The sequence below is a fragment of the Phalacrocorax carbo genome, chromosome 5, assembly GCF_963921805.1.
Source record: "Phalacrocorax carbo chromosome 5, bPhaCar2.1, whole genome shotgun sequence".
NCBI lineage: Eukaryota > Metazoa > Chordata > Aves > Suliformes > Phalacrocoracidae > Phalacrocorax > Phalacrocorax carbo.
This window is the reverse complement of record NC_087517.1, coordinates 41160746-41179733: the sequence shown is the minus strand read 5'-3', so window position 1 is coordinate 41179733 and position 18988 is coordinate 41160746. Positions and strand designations below refer to the sequence as shown.

Here is an 18988-nt window from a genome sequence, read left to right as displayed (position 1 = left end):
CACGATGCTTATTTGATTCCCACCTCCCACTTGCTTGGCACAGCCCTGGTATCCCTGCATCTGCAGCCTACTAGGGCAAGAGAGAAAACCCCATCAAAAGAGAAGCACTGTGCTTCACACTTACCTAAAGTTCACAATTGCACTCTTTAAATCCCACACTCTGCAGCACTCGAGCAGCCACAGCTGATTTAACCAAAGTTGTGCACTAAAGACACATGACACTGGGGGCATACTTTAGCTAAAAGTTTTCAAAGATCACTGTCTTTATAATACACCAAAAATGTAATTTCAGCTAGAATAGAGGACTTCATTTTTACTTTCCCTTTCCGGTTAAAAAAAAAGACAAGATATAACCAGCTACTGAAGGCTGCAGCTATACAAACCCATCGTAAGAGTATTCCCCCAGCCCTTTCTCTTTAAACTCACCAGCCTTTCATAACAGGAGGCACTATCAATCTTCACTAGACAGTACAGTTTAGGACCTGGCTCTTATTTTAAGGTGTTGACTACTTTCCTTATTGCTTTCTGTGCTTGTGTGGTTTTCAGCTTAATGAATCCTGCCTGCCCTTTGCTTCAATTCTGAGAAAAGGGCAGGCAGGGAAAAGGGAGACACCAAAGGACAGAGCACGTTCAAACCCAGCAATGCCCAGGCCGCAGCAGCTGTGCTGAGCCAGAGCCTCACTTCTGCCTCCTGCAAGGTTCAGCAGAGAGTTTACTGATCACCATGGCTCCTTTGAAGTATGAAAAATTTCCCATAATGCATTCATGCTTCTGCATTTCCCTTTCTCTTGCCACAAGAATGAGCTAGTTTTTATGTGAAAACACGAAAACGAAGGTACTCACACCCGTGAGTACAGAACTGCATGCTCTTTCTTTGAAAGTGTGCAAACATGCAGGAAGGCTATGGTAACAAATCCACACGAAAGCTTTGTGAACAAAGGCAAGCTCCCCAGAACTATGGTTTTTAATCAACACTGCAACAAACCACTGAAACAAAGAATGAAACAACTTTATAAAGATAAAAAGAAAAAAAAGCAGGTAAAGACCTACTTCAACACTCTAAACTTTTAAAGTAACATTAATAAGGAAACAGATGTTACTATCAACTGTGCCATATAAACATTGGTGATTAATAACTAGCACAGTTAATGGGCCAAAGCTACAGTGTTTGAGAGTTTCCCAAATTCTGTGACTCTGGTACTGTCAGTCTTGACACTGAAATCAGTTTTGTATTTTGCTGCTCAGAAAGCTAATATTTTGACCATATCATTCAAGCTCTGTTAAAATTCTGATATTTTAAGTTATGTTAGTTCCTACACAAAACAATACCACTGACAAGAATATTGTCTGTAAGAAAGTGCCCCTTGGGCAGTCTGCCAACTTACTGGAATGATTCAACAGATTTGTAAATAAGCAAAACATAGAAGCAACTATTAGAGCTCCAACACACCAGACTTCCAAGAGCTCCAAAAGCCTCACTGAATTAAAGAACAAACTTATTCTCACAATCTTTCTGACCTCCTCTTTCAAAAAAATACTGTAGCTACAGCTGAACAGTAAAGATTATCCAATTTGACTGCTTTTCATAATGTTTTGTGGATAATCAGTATCTGTGTCTCAATTCACAGCCAGGCACCTCACCATTCCTTAAGATGCAGAGACAAACAACTGGATAATCCAACTCTTAGGAAATACTGTGCAAAAGCACGCCAGAAATTCCATGGGAAACCAGTTCTCATCAATGCCTGCCCAGCACTGACTTAGCAGAGGTGCAGAAACACTGCAGACCATCTGAATTCCTCTTGCAGTCAAGGCGCCTCATTGCTAAGAAGCCGCAAACCCAGGAGTGCTGAAAGGCCCTGTGCCCATGCTGATAAAGCCCTCCCAGGGAGGTCCAAAGGGCTGTAGTGTAAGTGCAGACACGCACCAGAGCTTCCACAGGGAACAAATTCGGATGCAGTCAGTCCATACCCAGATTAGCTCCCAGCCAGCAAATCTGGTATTTCTGACGCCTTATTTGATCTGGTGTAGGAGCACACCCAAGTGGCAGGTATATTTGCAGAGTCCTGCTCTTTACCCAGTACACGCTTGCTTGAACAGTTCCAAATGCTATTTTAAACCATAAAAAGAATAAAAAGGCAAGGGTTAAACTTAAACCTACCACAGACTATGGAAGAGTTTAATATAAACTGATAATGTCTCAAAAGCAGTTTAGGAGCTTTATAAAACAGGAGAAAGCTAGGCCCAACAGAAGCAAGCAGAGCTATTTATAAACGATTTCACAAACAATAACTCTCCTTACCCATGACAATTCTCAGTACAGAAATAGGAACACACACTGCTGACGTGTGTACAGTCATATGGTTTATGAGAGACCCACATGAATGTTATATTCAGTAACGCACAGACTATAATCATGTTGTCCAGCTCCCTCCCCTTCCCCCACCCCAACTCAACAAGTCACAATATAGAAGTGCTTTGTTTACTGGCCTTGCCACAAAGAGTCAGGCCATATGCTTCCCACACAAAATGAAAGCATTATTTCCTCAACTCAGATGAATGGTCTCATCCACAGCAATACTTACTTCTCTCTGGTTTTGACCAGAACGCCTCTCTCTTGTTCAGGTGCCCCATTTAATGTGCATCTTCAAGACTGCTAGAGATTAAGATAAATACCTTGACACTCTAACAAAAACTCCATTTTCTAAGTATTAATTTGAGCAGTATAATGCTGCTTGTCTCCTAATTCTATCCATCTATCTTTATAGCTTTCCCTTCTAAGCTCCTCTGTACATACCAGTATGAGAAGTCAAACAAGCTGCCTAATACTGCCAGTTTTAATAGAGTATGAGATGTATATTTTCTTTCCACTTCCAAGTGTTTATTTTAAACAAGATACTATTAAATCATGTGCCTCAGCTTCTATATGTTATTATAAAACTTATTATCCTGACATCAAAAACTAGAAAAAGCCACTGAGGTTGGTAACCTCTAACACTGCAATATACCAACCCATGCTTCAGGTATGCTGAGAATGAGAGACATAAGTGAAGCAACACATTGAACCCAGCCTCCCTTTGTCAGTGAAATCCTAGAAGTTGTCTCAGCAATAATTTTTCAAGTTAGCTTCAACTCTTGTTGTATCTTTTTGGCTTTACAATATCTATCACCATTAAACTGCAAGCATTTTAGTGTAAACTACTAGCTTCCTCTTTAATAAATATAAATCACTCATTCATCAAGCAGATTTCCACTGTCTTCTTCCAAAATAAAGGATTTCATTTTGAGGGGACTAAGAAGCATCACTGAAAAGGATATGCTTTTGTGATTTATATTGTGTGATGTGCAGAAGTTAATGCAGCATTTTCAAAACAATGCCTCACGTAATTTCAAGACCATTAATGAAGCAAGGTTTTTATTAATTCTAAAAATCGGCTTTTTTCCCCCCTCTCAATTTTCTTCACCTAGTATTGTGAGGAGGGATATTACTGTACCTGAAGGTTTGAAGAAAGCAAATACATGGATTCTCCTCACTTTTACTTATAATGCACATTTACCTGATTTACCTCATTTTTATGATCAGTTACCCACTTCCTTCTACAAACACACACCTGAAACGTTTTCCGGTTACATAACTCTAGTTGTAAAACCCACAAATATTGAAGATAACTGACAAAATGCTAACTCATTTTCATAGATATTAAGTTATTTCAAGTTGTCAGTCAAACTATACAACATTGGTAATATAAAACTGAATGACGTTTAGGCGCACTATAAAAATAGCATTTCAAGAGATAACCTTTGTGATGCTACTACTGACATCCTGGCATGTTCTTTAATTCAATTTAGTAGTCACGTTCATTATACAATGTTAAACTTAACAGTACTTTGACTTCTCCTCAGCTCCTTTTAAATTTTCAAAAAGGATCTGCCTTTCAAGTTCAGCACTGCTTGGCTCAGAGCATTCTGCAGGAGCAGTTGTGTGGCCTCTACTCCTAACTTAATGATACTCCCCCTTACAGATTAACTCAGCATCAAAAATTGCCTCTACAGCACAGAACAAATTGCAAGCTGCTAAAGTAAATGTACAGCTTGCTCTATTTTAACTTGAGTACTAGGTCTACAGAATTATGACCTTACCCTCCAACTGAGCCTATACCAAAAATCCAGTGAAAACAGAGGTAAGAGAATAAGACACTGAACCTTTAACGAAGTTGTGCTTTACTAAAGCCTCTCTCCCTGCCAGAGAGGCAGCAAAGTCCCTTCAAGCACTATTTCTGTCTGCTCCTCATCCCCACATCAGTGTTTGCTTTCTACCATCTCCAGTTGTTCACATTTACTCCATTTACTTTGTCTTGAAACATGTTAGTCCCTGCTTGGTCTCTCTCCAGTCCACTTCTCCTTGGGCAGAAAGACTCTCTCAAAGAGCTGACAGCCTGAAGCTCTCAGTCCATCCATCAGACCACACCATCAGACACTTCTGTCCTCAGTGATTTCAAAATGGTGGACATTTTCCTGCGACTTCACAGGACTTCAGATCAGAACTACCACCGTGCTCCTCACCCCAGACATGTGCTCTGCTAACCTCCCAAAAGTGCTCCACTAGTTAATGAGATAATCAGTAGGGGACGGGCTGCTACCAAATCCTGTTTAGCAGCCACAACTTTAACACTCCAGAGGAAAAACAGCTGGAAGAGGATATCCAGCTGTCTCAGAATTACTTCCCTACATAAAACTCCAGGGGTACAGGTTTTTCCTTTCATCACATGTCCATGAAACAACACAACAAAACAGTGCCCTGAGCCATGATTGATATTTCAATATGCAATAGTACTGGACATGTAAGCAATCAAAGGCACATCTTAGAAAAACTAACAAAGGGCACCGGTAATGTTTTGCATAGGAGTGGGGGAAAATAAAGCCTGTTTAACTTGCACCCATCATGGAAGCCAAGGACAGCACCTGACAGCTCACATGCTTCCAGTTTTAGTAAAAGTATCTCAAATGCCAGCTTTGAATTTTCTTGTCATCTATGTGGTGCAAATAGCTAAATTATCACTTATTTTTCCTATTTAAGGCAACATCAGTTAGCAGACTCGTCTATGCCAAGTTTTTAAAATTTTCTAAGCATTGTCTATGCTTATCAGTGGCTGGGGTCATGGCCATCTACCCCATAATCAAAACGTCATTGATCTATTTACCAGTCAGCATACACAATACATTTGAGGGCTGCAGGGTTATCAGTGTGACAACACATCGTTCAAACAGATCCTATACTGCCTGCCTGGAGAGGACTCCATCAGCACAAACAAGGCTGTCTTTAATTTACCTCCAGATAAAAACCAGGCACTGTCTGTGTCTGGGCAATATCTCTAATAAAACTGGCAGACATCTGTCTGCAGAATTCATTACACTATTGCCAATTTACTGTGGATCAGGAATAGAAAAGTATCTCTCCGGCACATCATTGTCGTCACTTGAGCAGGCGAATAGCTATCTGCCCTTGGTTCCTACACTATCACCAGCTCCCTGGGCCAGGAGGGATTTAGGGTACTCTGCCAAAAATCATCCTCAGCCAGGCTTCGAGGACAGTCCACCATGTGTCTAAGCTGCTACACAGGACGCTGTGCAGACAGGTTGCCCACTGTTTGCCTATTTACTCGGAAGCTATAGGCTTCTTTGAGGCCAAAGAGGATCCAGATGTGCTACAGAAAAAGCACAGCTATCACTGAGCTTTCTAACGTATGTGACCACAGTCCCTCGTTCTTTCCACTCGGAGGCTTTACACAGTAAAATAGAAGCCACCACTGCTAACACCATTGAGAGGTACAACTGAACCAGCACTAGCCTCAGCACAACTGCTGGAGCAAACAAGGGCAGAACATGCCAAGCCTTTTCTCATCTCCTCCTCTTCCTCCTCCCTGACAGCCAGCATTTCTTTTTTGTAAAACAGATTTTATTTTTTTAATTCAGTTGCCAGAAGGTTGACCTGATCAAGCCTTTCACCTATTCTGCAGCTGTCAACTGGTTGTTTGATAACTCCAGCCTAAACAAACACCAGTACCAACTTCTACTTACAGCAACTCTTACAGGCTCCCACCAACTTTGTTTCAAGTCTAATAAAACAGCCTAATACGGTTTAATACAATCAAGCACTAAAAGGCATCCCTGCTGTACACACACCTTTAGCAGGCAGTTCTTCACTCCCTAGCCAACTCATTCCTGCAGATCTAGACAATGTGACCTAAAAAACCCATCAACATCAGAAGTTCATCTTCACTCAGGCTCTCAACATTGTAGATGCTGCTTCAGCTGATCTAGCTTTAAGAGCTAGAGCAAGTTCCAGAAACTTTTGCAATTGAATGATCTACATTTATTTTAAAGCATAGCTTAAAAGAGAACATCCCCAAGAAGTCGTTTTCAGACTAACTACGAGATTTTTCTTCCCTCCCTTTTAGTGTAGTTATACCAAAGTGATCTGCTTCTACTGTCAGTTCCCATTTCAGTCCAGAAACAGCTCTAACCAGACCAACAGCTGCCCCTACGACCTTTTTCAGAGAGCCATGTGATATAACCTTCACACACAATCAGGTCACGATCCAACACACACTTGTCAGAAGGATGCCAGCAGTGACCTGCTTTTAATGTTTGCCAGTTTGGGACTCAACTCGTTCAATATTTTGCCTGCATTGGTTTGCTAATGGTAGCCATAGCAATTACAATGTCAATACTAATTTTCTATAGCTTACATTCTTTTCTTCCCCTGCAAACACAGGTAAGGTTTTAGTCATAAAACTGAAAAACATGATTACTCTAAGGGTATAGTAAAATTTCTTATGGCACTTCACACTATATCAGGCATTGTAGTTGAAGTGTATTTGTATTACGCTGCTATTTTCCCCTCAATTCTACACTTGGAGGTTAATGAAAATCTCAGATTATATATACTTAGTAATTTGACTTTGTAGCTTAGCCTGGTTAAAGAGCTTATTCCTTCTGCCTGGTATCTTTCCCCCTCAGAACTGGAGTTAACTGAGGATTTCCAAACTGGAAGTCTAAAGCAAACTCTTTGCAAGAATTATCACATCAGGATTTAAAGTTAATTAAAACTCCCTGTCCTTATAGCAATGCAAAGAGAAAACTGTGACCGTAACATTCCTACAGCCCAGTTTAGACACTTCCCAGTGCACTGAGGCAGCAGCATTTGCAGTGGAACGTTGCTCCAGTTATATGGCAGAATCTACTCTACTCTGAGAAAGCCACATGTAACACTATGGTTAGGCAATATTGTTCAGGCAAATAGACCAGTGCCAGTCTCGAGCCATTCTGAAATAAGAGCAGGAAATGAGCACATTTCATTTGACTGGCATGAATCCTAACTGTAACTGCTTACCCATCAACAGTAGTAAATTCACTGTTGATCATTTTTAGCAGAAACATCAACCTGAACAACATATTCCTTGCCACTAGATGAAGCTGCACAGCTCAAGCATTAAAACAGTCAATTACCAGAGGGAGGAAGAAACATGAGTTTAAGCCCATAGTAACTGCAAAGTGTCAGCACCTACAGATTTTTAGATATAAGATTATCTATGCTACAGAAAAACTGAAGAGCAAGAAAGAGCTGTCCCCAATTTTACTATAAAATAGCTTATTTATTGTCTCACAAACTACTTCATTTATCCAGAACTGCCACAGAGTAAAAGGCTTTTTCCCCAGCAATGGAGAGCCAGCTAGTAACAACAACAGTAGCCTTTCTTGAACAGACCATGTGGTGCTACAAAAATTAGGGTGCTGGTTTTTATTCACTACTTCATACTCAACTTCCAGTGACTCAAGGCCTGTGAAAAATCTCTCTTTGCATTGCTTTTTTGAGCTTTTTTAAATTTACTGCCTCTGATCTGTACCCCTTGAAGACCATCAGGACACTGATGTTACTTTTAGGACTTTCTTCCCTGTCACAGAAGGTTATGTTTTTGCTCAAAAACTACTTTTCTTTCAAGTCAAATCTGATGTTCTCCTCCTCCTCTATATTGTGACAACTTTTTATCATTATGTTTTAATCAATCACAGTTCCCAACCATGGATTAATTTCAACGGAGCAAGGAAGAGGCTTTTTATGTTTTGCATTATTCAATGAAAATACAGGCAAAAAGCTGCTGGAGATTCTATGTACGCCAATACACACCCCACAGTATAAATCATGAGGTAAGTCACAAACAATTTTAAAAATACTTCTGGAAATCCTTTTATACACAATTTAATACTGTGCACTGTCAACACACCTGCAAACTCTAAATCCCAAAATATTACAGTGTAAGTTCCTTTCACCTTTAACAAGTAGTTTATCTCGAACAGACACCCTCCGAGTTGAATCAGAAGCTGGATTGGATGCACGGGGTCCTCTGACACCATCATCCCGCTTCAACTTGCTTGCCAGAGTTAGCATTACTGCTGTCTTCAATCTAGAACACAAATTTCAGAACAGTCAATTACCAAAACTAAAGCAGGCGGCGGGGGGGGGGGGGGGGGGAATGCAAAACCAAGTTACAGTTAGGTCCTTATTCAACAACCAGCATCATATTGTTAACTGTCAAACAAAGAATATGATATATACAGGTAACACAACAGTGACTAAAGACGAGGATGGCCTTGAGTACTTGAAGAATGAGAGTTTGAGATGTGAATATTGAGAGTACTTACAGTACGTTAGGCCAAGAGGAAGTTCAGCTTTGCTGGAGAAAGGTCAGACTTTCATCATTGTTTACAATCCAATTTCACTACACCACCTACCACAGAGACCACTGCTTGACACTGTCACTTCAAAAGGTCTGCTGTGAAAAATACCCCTGCCAGATCCCTGGCCAGACAACCTGCTCAACCATTCTCATCCACACTTCACGTGACCAGATTCAGAGCTACTTTTTGGATGATCCAAAAAAAAAAAAAAAAAAGAGAAAAAGGGGAGGGGAGGGGTTACTGGAACAATTCTCTAACACTAGGAAGTAAGCTTTGTGTAGCTACCAGGAAAGGAAATGGATTTAAACTGCAAATAGGGCAATTATCTATGCAGCTGCACAACAGTAACTCTTCACAGTGTTCACAGTGCAAAGCAGCAGTGGAGAAAGTTACATACAGAAATTTCACAACTGAAACAAAGAGATTTTTTGCTGTGTCAGCCCTCCACTATAGAAGATAACTGCATTGATAAATTACAATAAAAAGCGGACAGAATGCCAAAGTCATAAGACCAAAATATTCAGTCTGTCACAGCTTACCACATTTTGACACTACTCCTAGTTGAAAGCGACTCATTCTTCTTAACAGTTTGGCCAGAAACAATATAACACTGACAAGATCCATACCCTTTAGGCAACACCAGCACCACTGAGACGGTAGAAGAAGTGTTTATCCTTTAACCATATGAGCTAATTAAACAAAATAAAGGCAAAAAAAACTTGCAAGAAGTCAGCATATGGTCTTCATATTAACTAGTTTGCATAGAAGACCAGATAGGTATGATGCAGCAGTTACCAAGACATGAAACAGATGTACTCACAGGTAACATCAGCTCTCTCAGTATATAATGGAGAATCAGCAGAGTTATTCATAAGGCAAATGATAAAGTCCAGTAAACCAGCACGATGAAGCCAATCACATTACAAAATGGCAAAACTTGACACAAGATTTATCTCTGTCAGCTTCAGCTCTAAGCATCTTGATGTTTCTTTCCTTCTTGTAAGCAAGCCCTAAAGTGAAGTTTAACAGGTCCATCCCAACAGCAGTTACTTCACTTGTTCATTTCATTTGTTCTTGCCCCAGACAAAACAGGGGATAAAGCCGCTGGCCTGCCAATCTAGTCACTACACCTGTAAAGACAGCCCTATTGATTTCCCAAGGTTGTGAGAAAACTGAAAGATTTATACCAAATATCAAGCCAACACCAAAACACTGGTGAAGGGGCAAGAAGGAGAAATGAAACAACCGACATGACATTTGGACATTGAGAAGAAAATAACAGATAAGCGAGCAACAAGTTTTAAAAAACAGGAAAACAGATATTTCATGATAGTACCTAACAGTATGAAACTCTGGTAAGATCTACAAGAAGGTCAAGTTCTCTGAAGTAGAGAGTAAGCGCATTAGCTTCAAGACCAAAAAAAAAAAAAAAAAGTAAAATTCAGGGCAAATGTAAATCTCACGTCCTCAACCAAAACATTCAGTTGCTTTTTTTTCTCCTACTGCCCCAGGGAAAGAAAGAATAAGCAGACAAGACAGTTCTTTTTTTTCCTTGGAGGACAAAGACAACAGCTGGTTAAAAAAAAAAGTAAAAAGGGAGGCAGAGTAGGGGAGTCTGGGAAGTAGTGACACAGGGTCCTGAAAGAAGAAAATAGAAAAGAATAACTGTAAACTGCAGGCAACTCCCTCCACCCAAAAAAACCCTTTTATGTGCCAAGTCCAAATGAAATCAACTTACAGTGGGAATTAAATGCCTAAATACCTTTACTGATCTGTTTCCTCACTGCTTGTCCTAGAAAAACGTAGTGTGACCAGTGGGGAAAGGAGACGATTCGCCCCAGCTACACCCCAAATTCCATCCACGGAGCACCGCGAAGAAGCACCCAAAAGTCACTAACCGCACGGGAAAAGTAAGGCTTCACCACTGCAGGACAGCACAGAGACGGGGGAGGCATGGAGGAGTGCTATGCTTATTTATAGGGAAGGGCAAGAGAGCCCCGGGATTTCTCCGGCTCTCCTGGGAGCGGAGGCAGCGGGGGGCCGCCCTGCCCCGCACCGGCCCGCTCCCTGCGCCGCCGGCCCTACCGGGAAGCCCCTCGGCAGGGGTCAGGGAGGATCGCTGGTCACCTCCTGGGCCAGGGGAGCAGTCCTGGGAGGCCAGCGGGTGTGTCTCCCCCTCCCGGTGTCACCAGAGCCCCGAGGCCTGGCGGGCCGGGGCCGCTCCAGGAGATCTGGGGGCACTGGTGGGGGAGCGGGAAGGAACCGGGTCCGAGCTGAGGGGGCTAGCCCCGGCCCGGGGGGAAGGGGGGCGGCCCGCACTTACCTGATGGCGGCGTCAGGGCCCGGCTCCCGCGGCCAACACCATCCCCGGGGCTGGCCCGGGGCAGGCGGCGGCGGCAGCGACGGCGGCGGCGACTCCTCCCTCCCTCCCTCTTTCCCTAAGCGGCGGAGCCGGAAGTAGGTGGAGCCGCAGCCGTCGCGGGGCGCGTACCCTCCAACAACAGCTTTACCGGCGGCGTGCCGCGATCTCGCGAGAGTTTGTCGGTGTGTGTACGGGGGAAACGGTGCCCGACGAGTTCTCGCGAGAGTTGTCAGTGGCGACCGGGGCTGGGCAGGTTGTTTGCCCCCAGCAGGGCGGCGCCATTTTGGGGCGCAGCGGCCGGCGGGTTCCGGGCCCGTGCCTCAGGGGCGGGGGGGTCTTGCTCTTGCCTGAGGAAAACCAGTCCCACCCCGCCAGCAGGAAGGGCTAACCCCTGGCACAGAGCACGGCCTTTCCCTGGCACCAACGTCATCTTAGTGGTGTTCCCTGTGCAGGGCTGCAGAAATGTGGATCGATTCGGCTGCAATATTGATTTCATTGAGTCGCAAGGAAGACGTGATAAAGGGCAACATAATGATGGGAAAAAACAACAATCATAAGCATGAGTTCCGAAGGCCAGCTTAAACACCTGGCTTGCTATATAGCCTTTGCATTAGTTCCTGCTTAAGTTAATTCACTTAACCTGTCCATTCCAGCACCAGATTAGTGGAAGCAATGGTCAATCAGATTAAATGAGTGTAAAAAACTTATAGAATGGTTTGGGTTGGAAGCGACCTTTAAAGGCCATCTAGCCCAACCCCCTTGCAGTGAGCAAGGATATCCCCAACTAAATCAGGTCGCTCAGAGCCCCATCCAAGCTGACCTTGAATGTTTCCAGTGATGGGGCCTTCACTACCTCTCTAGGTCACCTGTTTCAGTGCTTCATCAACCTCATTGTAAAAAATTTCTTCCTTACAAAAATTTCTACCCTCCTTTAGTTTAAAACCATTACCGCTTGTCTTGTCACAACAGGCCTTGCTAAAGAGATTGTCCCCGTCTTTCCTATAGTCCCCCTTTAACTGGAAGGCTGCAATAAGGTCTCCCTGGAGCCCTCTCTTTTCCAGGCTGAACAACCCCAACTCTCTCAGCCTCTCCTCACAGGAGAGGTGCTCCAGCCCTTGGATCGTTTTTGTGGCCTCCTCTAGACCCACTCCAACAGGTCATATCCTTGTGCAGAGGGCTCCAGAGCTGGACGCAGCTCTCCAAGTGGGGTCTCACCAGAGCAGAGTAGATGGGCAGAATCACCTCCCTCGACCTGCTGGCCACACTGCTTTCAATGGAGCCCAGTATACAGCTGGCTTTCTGGGCTGCAAGCGCACATTGTTGGCTCATGTCCAGCATTTCATCAAACAGTACCCCCAAGTCCTTCTCCGCAGGGCTGCTTTCAATCCCTTCATCCCCCAGCCTGTATTGACATCGGTCTTTTATTGATGATCGTAAGTGGCCATTTAATACTGGAGAGTAAATGACTTTTGATAGCATGATTCTAGACTAACTTGACCAGTTGAATCTTTAGAAACTCTTTCATGACAGATTAGATCAAACCCCCAACCTGTGAAACTTAAATATGCACATAACTGTTAGAAGAGTCCTACCATTTGTTAGTGTCCAATGAATAAGGGAACCAACATAAAGCCATTAGAGAAGCATCCAGGTTAGAAGGCTTGATAAAGCAAAGCTAGAGACCAGACACTAGGGAATATTGGCAGACAGATATGAAAATACTCACTGCATCCTAAACACTCACTGCAATGATACTGCTTCCCCTTCACTGAAAAGCATGGAATTTAGCTAAGTCAAATCCATTTAAAACAGTGCAGAACTGCAACTTGGAGGCCTTAAATTGTCTTTACCCTTTCAGAAAGTTAGTGCAAAAGACAAGCAGCAGTTGAATTGGCTTTTCCACAGTTCTTTTTAGTGTTTAGAAAAACCTGCTCTCTGGTTTCTGGCTTCAGCAGGGTAGAAAGCAAAGAGGAATTAAAAAACAAACCCAGTGTCTGTATACCTGCTGACAATGGCTGGAAACAGTGAATGTGGCAGTCCTCCTTTTCCTACCCTGGCTCCATGGCTATGCCGCACAGACACACCAGTTGAGATGTTTAAAAATTGCCAACCTTAAGAGGAAAAAAATCCCAAAACACTAAATCCTAGGTTTTTTTCCTAATTACAGATTAATCCAAGTGCGTATTTATTCAAAATGAGCCCATCAGCTAGCTGTAGAGATGCAGGAGATGGCCAGGACCCTGACAGGGCACCTCACACCAGAGGATATGTCTATCCAGACGTTGCCACCTGCCTCTTCCCCAGCTGTGCCATGGCAGCGGATCCCTTCTCCTTTGCCAGGTGCGTGGGGACTGTGTTTGTCAGCCACTCAGATGCCAAATGTCTTAGAAAAGCATCTGTGTGATTCTGCTTCCAGATTCCCATGCCGGTGCAGCTAGGAACCAAGAAGGTGGCCTGAGACTAGCTGTACTTTCACCAGCAATAAGCTGAAGTCATTTCATGCTCTGCAGCGGACTACGGACCCTACAACACATTTTTGTGATCACGTCATAAAACCTGCTGGGACATATGAGGTCAAACAAAGGTTGCAAAGCCAACCTCAACATTGGTATTTCCCAGCTTTGCCTTTTAATGGAACATCCTGGAAATACAAGTTTTAATATTCAACATACTGATGTATCTTCTCCTTTCGCTGATATTCTTTTCTCTCCTGAAGGGCACTGCCCAATACCGAAGTCCAAAACTCAGCGAGCAGACTAGTGTTGTTATTAGTTAGGCTTAAAATACCCTACCTTAACAACAGCTAAGCCACTCTTTAGAAGAGTCAAAAAATCTGCTTCTATTTTATCTTCAGGTATCACCAGCTGCCCTTCCTTTTTCTGCAGTACAGCAGTTCACTTAATATCTGGTCACTGAGACCTGTGCTGGGATTAATAAAATGTTTTAATGAGACAATTCATAAAGGTGCTGTCAACAAACTGCTGCCTCCTCTAAAGGCTAATTAAAGGTGAGCCAATACTGTCTAGCACAGGCTGTAACGGTGTTAGGACTTCTTGCACCTTCTGCCCGTTCCTGTTATTAGCGATGAACGAAATTCAACATCCGATGTTCGGAGACCTTCTGGAACTACTTAACAGTTTCAGTATACAACAGCATGAAGAAAAGTCATCTAAGACTGAGAGATGGCAGTGCTGTTTACTGGAAGCAAGAGTCTCCTATTTTCACTGTGATCCCTTTCTACCCACACAACATCTAGTCTGGGAAAAATGAAATTAACATGTTGTATATAAACAAAACATGTATTATAGGGATACATGGCGTGTGCACACTTCCCACTGCCACATTTTCTAAACTCATGTTTACTCATTCTTGTGTTTTGTGTTTGACAAGATGTTTTTCTCCTTCTCTCACCTCCTTTTATCGCTTAGGCTTGAGGACTGTAGTGTAAGCTGGTCCTGAAGCTGATCCCTCAGTCACCCGGGAGTGGGGAGACCAGGATCTTGAGAAATACCATGCGCTTACAGAGAGCCTTGATTTTCACAGGTACTGGCTGATCAGGGGGAAATTCAGTCAAACTCTCCAGTGAAAACATTCCTGGTGGAGACCCCCAATCAGGCACTGCGCTGAGTGCAGGAAGCATCAAAACAGGACATTTCCAAAGGTGCTGCTGAAGATGCAAATCTCAAGGGTTCAGCACCTGAGGAAATAACCACTGGCAAGAGTAGTTTATAAAGTAATTTCATAATGCTATATATATACCTGCGTATCAGTTAGTACTTAATAACACTAATGACTTGTTGAAAATTGTTAATCATTAAAACCCACTTTCAGTTGATGCACACACGATGAAGTATTTTGTTTTCCCATCACTGTGTCTGTGACTTGGCAAGCATTTCATGTTTCACATAGCAAGAATTAGAGCAGTTGCAGACATCACCTGGTGCGGCAAGCAAAACCAAGATTTCTCCCCTGTTGGATTTCAGGCAATTACTCAGCCATTTTCCATTACCCAGCTGTGACTGTTTTTAAAGCTAGAGAAGAAACAAGCATCTTGCATTTAAATTATGCCACCACTTTAACAGTGTTTATGTCTTCTTGTGCCCTTTTCTCTTGCTTTTATTTAACACGTACATCTCTCTGCTGGGGATGAAACAGAGGAAGTCTGTTGTTTGTTAAAGTATCAGCTCCCGCCTTAATGAGCAATTGTGGAAGTTCTCATATTGTTGGGAACAAAGAGAACCAGCCATTATCCTAACTCGCTAGTGGGTTCTCTAAACACAGCTTTTCTATGCTCTTCCTTTAAAATTGCTAACTCTATATCCAGACACATTCCATCTGCTGAAAAATAAAGTAGAAGTCCCTGCTGCTTACGTTTCCGTCCCAGAGCTTGCGATCTCCGAAGAGATGCTCGTTCTGCATTTATACTCAAGTGCCCGGCAAGCCAGGTCACCTTGGATCACACATTCTGCCTACAGAAAAGCAAAAGAGTAGACCTTAATGGAGTAGGCCATGCAGTTTTAGGCCTTAAAACAGGAACAGGTTAAGGATATATCTGGTTTTTAAGACTCTTTTTGGATAAGGGATCTGATTTTAAGTACAAAGATAAAAGTAGCATGGTATCGCCAAAACAGTGAAGGAAAACAATGAGCAAGCTAGACTTTCTGGTGTTGCAGAAAATGTGCTAATAGCCTTTGTGTTCCACTGCCTTGTTTGCTTCTTTGGGTTTAACCTGTGTTGGCTTTCGACCCTCCTTCTCTTAAATAAGAACATTCTGCTTTTAGACTGAAATCATTAGAGACTGACCTGTCACACCAGACCTGAAACTGGCTTTGGCATGTCAGAAAGAAGGGGATGCTGTGCGACAGTAACTATGGCAATGGGGCTTGCAGTAACACAGCTGCTAGTCCATATCCACATAGCCAAGTAAAAATAAATACCACTGATGTGAGGCACGTGAGATTGTTGCCACGTGTAACGCTTCACCTGCCGCACACTTTGACTCACATCTGCTGCACACCATTTGGAAGAAGAGCAGATGGCTGTAATTTCATTGTGGTCATGGCAGCAATATCGGAGCGTTTTTCCACACGCAGCTTTACTGAAGTCATGTGAAAAGGGGATCTCAAGTGTTCTTGCAGTAACAGCTGGCTTCACGTTAGTTGGTGATTGTGCATCACTGTGGACAGTTTATAAGCAGAGCACTGAAGGAGAAACATGCCAAGAGCAAAACAGCCCCATGGCCTCTGTCTCATGATGAGTACCAAGCGGATGGGATCTGATGCGATCTGACTTCATAACAATCACACAACCCACTGGTGAAAATCAGTGTACGTGTTTGACTGCTGATACCTATCAGAGTCTTCATGGACCTGGAATTCAGCTGCTGCTTCCCCTGGGCACTGCTGAAACCAGAGAACAAAACACCAGAGCAATGCTCAAAATCAAATTAGTCAGCCAGGTTTTGTCTGCTTGTCTAGGAGGGAAAAAAAAAAAGCCAAAATACCCAAACTCATTTTGTTTGGTTTTTTTTGAAGGCTTGGTTTTCTTGGCTAGAGAGTCCTAATCTTGATTTAATTTCTTGAACAGAGCAATCCTCTCTTTCCATCTCCCAAAGCACAGTCTGCCTGCAGGACTTCACATCCACGGTGGTCACAGTCCCCAGTGACATCCTGGACTTCAGAGTTGGGGTTAAACTATGGAGGAGCCAGCCCAGCACCATGAGCAACTGTTACATTTTCAGCTTTTGGCTTTCTTGATGATTAACCCAGATTGGTAGGGATTGGGTGGGGTTTTTTTTTTGGTCCTTTAGAAAGAGATTCCGGTTTGTTTTCAGCAGGGCATACCTGCCCCTAACTGTCTATGAAGCAGACCTTAAGATTTTTAGTCCATTCCCTAATCTGTTACCCATGAACCTCCTAGTGGCCCATATCTACATGCCGACGTAGCGTGACGCATTGGCTACAGCTGTGATTTAGAGTTAGGACAGCCAAAACAGGTGACCGACACTGCAGTCTACTGAGATGACAGTAACCAAGGCAAGTTTTAGGCAGCGTTTTGCAGGGATGGAAAGCCAAAGAGTTTGGGACTACAGGCATCCACGGAAGCACTGCTGTACAAATGGGGTGCTTGGGATTAACCCTGACTCTTTCTTGCACCTACAAAGCTACACTGCAACAGACAGCGATCTGGGAAGCCCCCAGCTCATCAGCTCTCAGGGAGAGAAATAGCCTTTAGAAGTTCAAGGAGCAATGGACAGCAGAGGGATTGAGAGCTCCTTCACTCCGATGGGTTGTGGACCTCTCTTTTGCAATGTAAAGTGATTCCTTGTGGAAACTGCATCTGAAGCAGCATCAAGAAAGCACAGTCATGTGCAACCCAGACACGTCCTCCTAGACAGGAGGCCATGGGGCAAAGTAGGAACCGGGAATGACTTGGAGAAATATTTATGAAGCATAGCTGAACTTTTCTTCTTCACCTTTTTTTTCACCCCAGCATTTAGGGATGGGACTATTACCTCGAACCTGTGAAGGCCAACGCCTTTCCTCAGGGCTTTCCCACAAACCAGCTGGAATTCCCTTATTATTTTGATGGCTCACAGTCATACTCTAGCAGATGGAAGAGGCAGTGTCTTAAAACCTGAGCCTTTAAATGCCTGCAGCAGAGGTATTTAAATTACTACCTTTTCCTGACACACCTTCTCCCATTTCTGGCAGGTTTAGCATAAATCTCGCCTTCTGTTTTGTAAATCTCTGTTTTTTCCTTCTCAAAGGCTATTACATTTATCTGTCAAGTCTGTCAGTGCTGGGCTCAAAGATTTCAGGCTTTTATCTGAAGTAACTGGAGACAGATGGGTTTGTGCAGTGGAAGGAGTGATCATGCACAAAGAACTGTGTACACCTGCCACCTCCCTGGGGGTCTCGGGGCAGTAAGGAGCAGTTTTCTGAAGAGAACAGAGAAATCAAACAGATGTCTTTAACAAAAAAGAAAATTAATACCCCAGGATGGGAACATCTTTCCTAGAGCCAGAAAGCTGCCCCAGCCCCGTCCACGAGCATGTCTGTCAGAGCCCAAGTGCAAAGGGAGAGTCAGGGGATGCGGGTTTCTGGGGGAAGTTCTCTGGAGATGGGGGGAAATGGTTCACTCATGGCTACAGAGGTGACAGCCAAAATAAGACTTCTGGAGTGCAGGGGAAGCAAATAATTATTAAATCAGGCAGCAGTCTGGAGTCCCAGGAGCCTCCAACAGCTGTCTCCTGCCCTGTTCCTCCAGTCCAAAGTCCTGGGTTTTGCATTAAAACGAGTAACCCGTCAGCCCTTCATATACGTGCAGCTGAAGTCATCTGTAGTTCAAAGTGAAGGTTATCTTTCAAATAACCTTTTTTGTCAAAGCAAATCAAAAGCAGGTGGCTCTCAGTGAACACTCTCTCCCTAGGTGGCAACACAGAAACATCACACAATGATTCAGTATGATGGCTGACAGACAGGAATTATTATTTTGAATTATGAACAGCACCGAACAGGAGGAGAAACTACAACATCAAGAGCAGCGGTATCTAGCATATTAGAAAGCAGTACCTTCTTGTAACACCAGCAGCAACTCATTTTCCTATTCCTCGGAGTGTCAAGCATCCCTGAAAAATGCTCCCACTACCAAGTTGATACTGTAAGCTGGCAAATATAAGAACACTCTAAAACTCAATTTGTAGTTTTAGAAGGTGAGAGCACGTTTATTCCTTACATATTATGGAGCTGTGTTCTGGTCAGAGGGTTTGGAGCCAAAGAACTTTTATGACCCAGGAGTGTATAACACAATCCATCAGTAAAACTCAGCTGTCAGTTTTCTTGATTTGCTTGCAGAAACATCACCTGCAACATGTTAGGGAGTGCT

General features: G+C 43.4%; 1 protein-coding gene across 7 annotated transcripts in view; it reads right to left on the bottom strand.

Annotated features, from left to right (window-relative positions):
• Window positions 1–11267, bottom strand: part of UBE2F (ubiquitin conjugating enzyme E2 F (putative)) — an 82544-nt gene extending 71277 nt beyond the window's left edge. For 2 of the 7 annotated variants that reach the window (XM_064452131.1, XM_064452128.1), the window contains exons 1-2: window positions 11063–11251; window positions 8332–8465 (exon numbers count right to left, since the gene is read on the bottom strand). In XM_064452131.1, coding sequence (XP_064308201.1) covers window positions 8332–8449 — 118 coding nt within the window. In that variant the 5' untranslated portion in view covers window positions 8450–8465; window positions 11063–11251. Of the gene's footprint in view, window positions 1–8331; window positions 8466–11062 lie in introns of all 7 variants that reach the window. The other 5 variants (XM_064452129.1, XM_064452126.1, XM_064452125.1 and 2 more) reach the window with 5 other exon arrangements.
• Between the last annotated feature and the right edge of the window lie 7721 nt (window positions 11268–18988).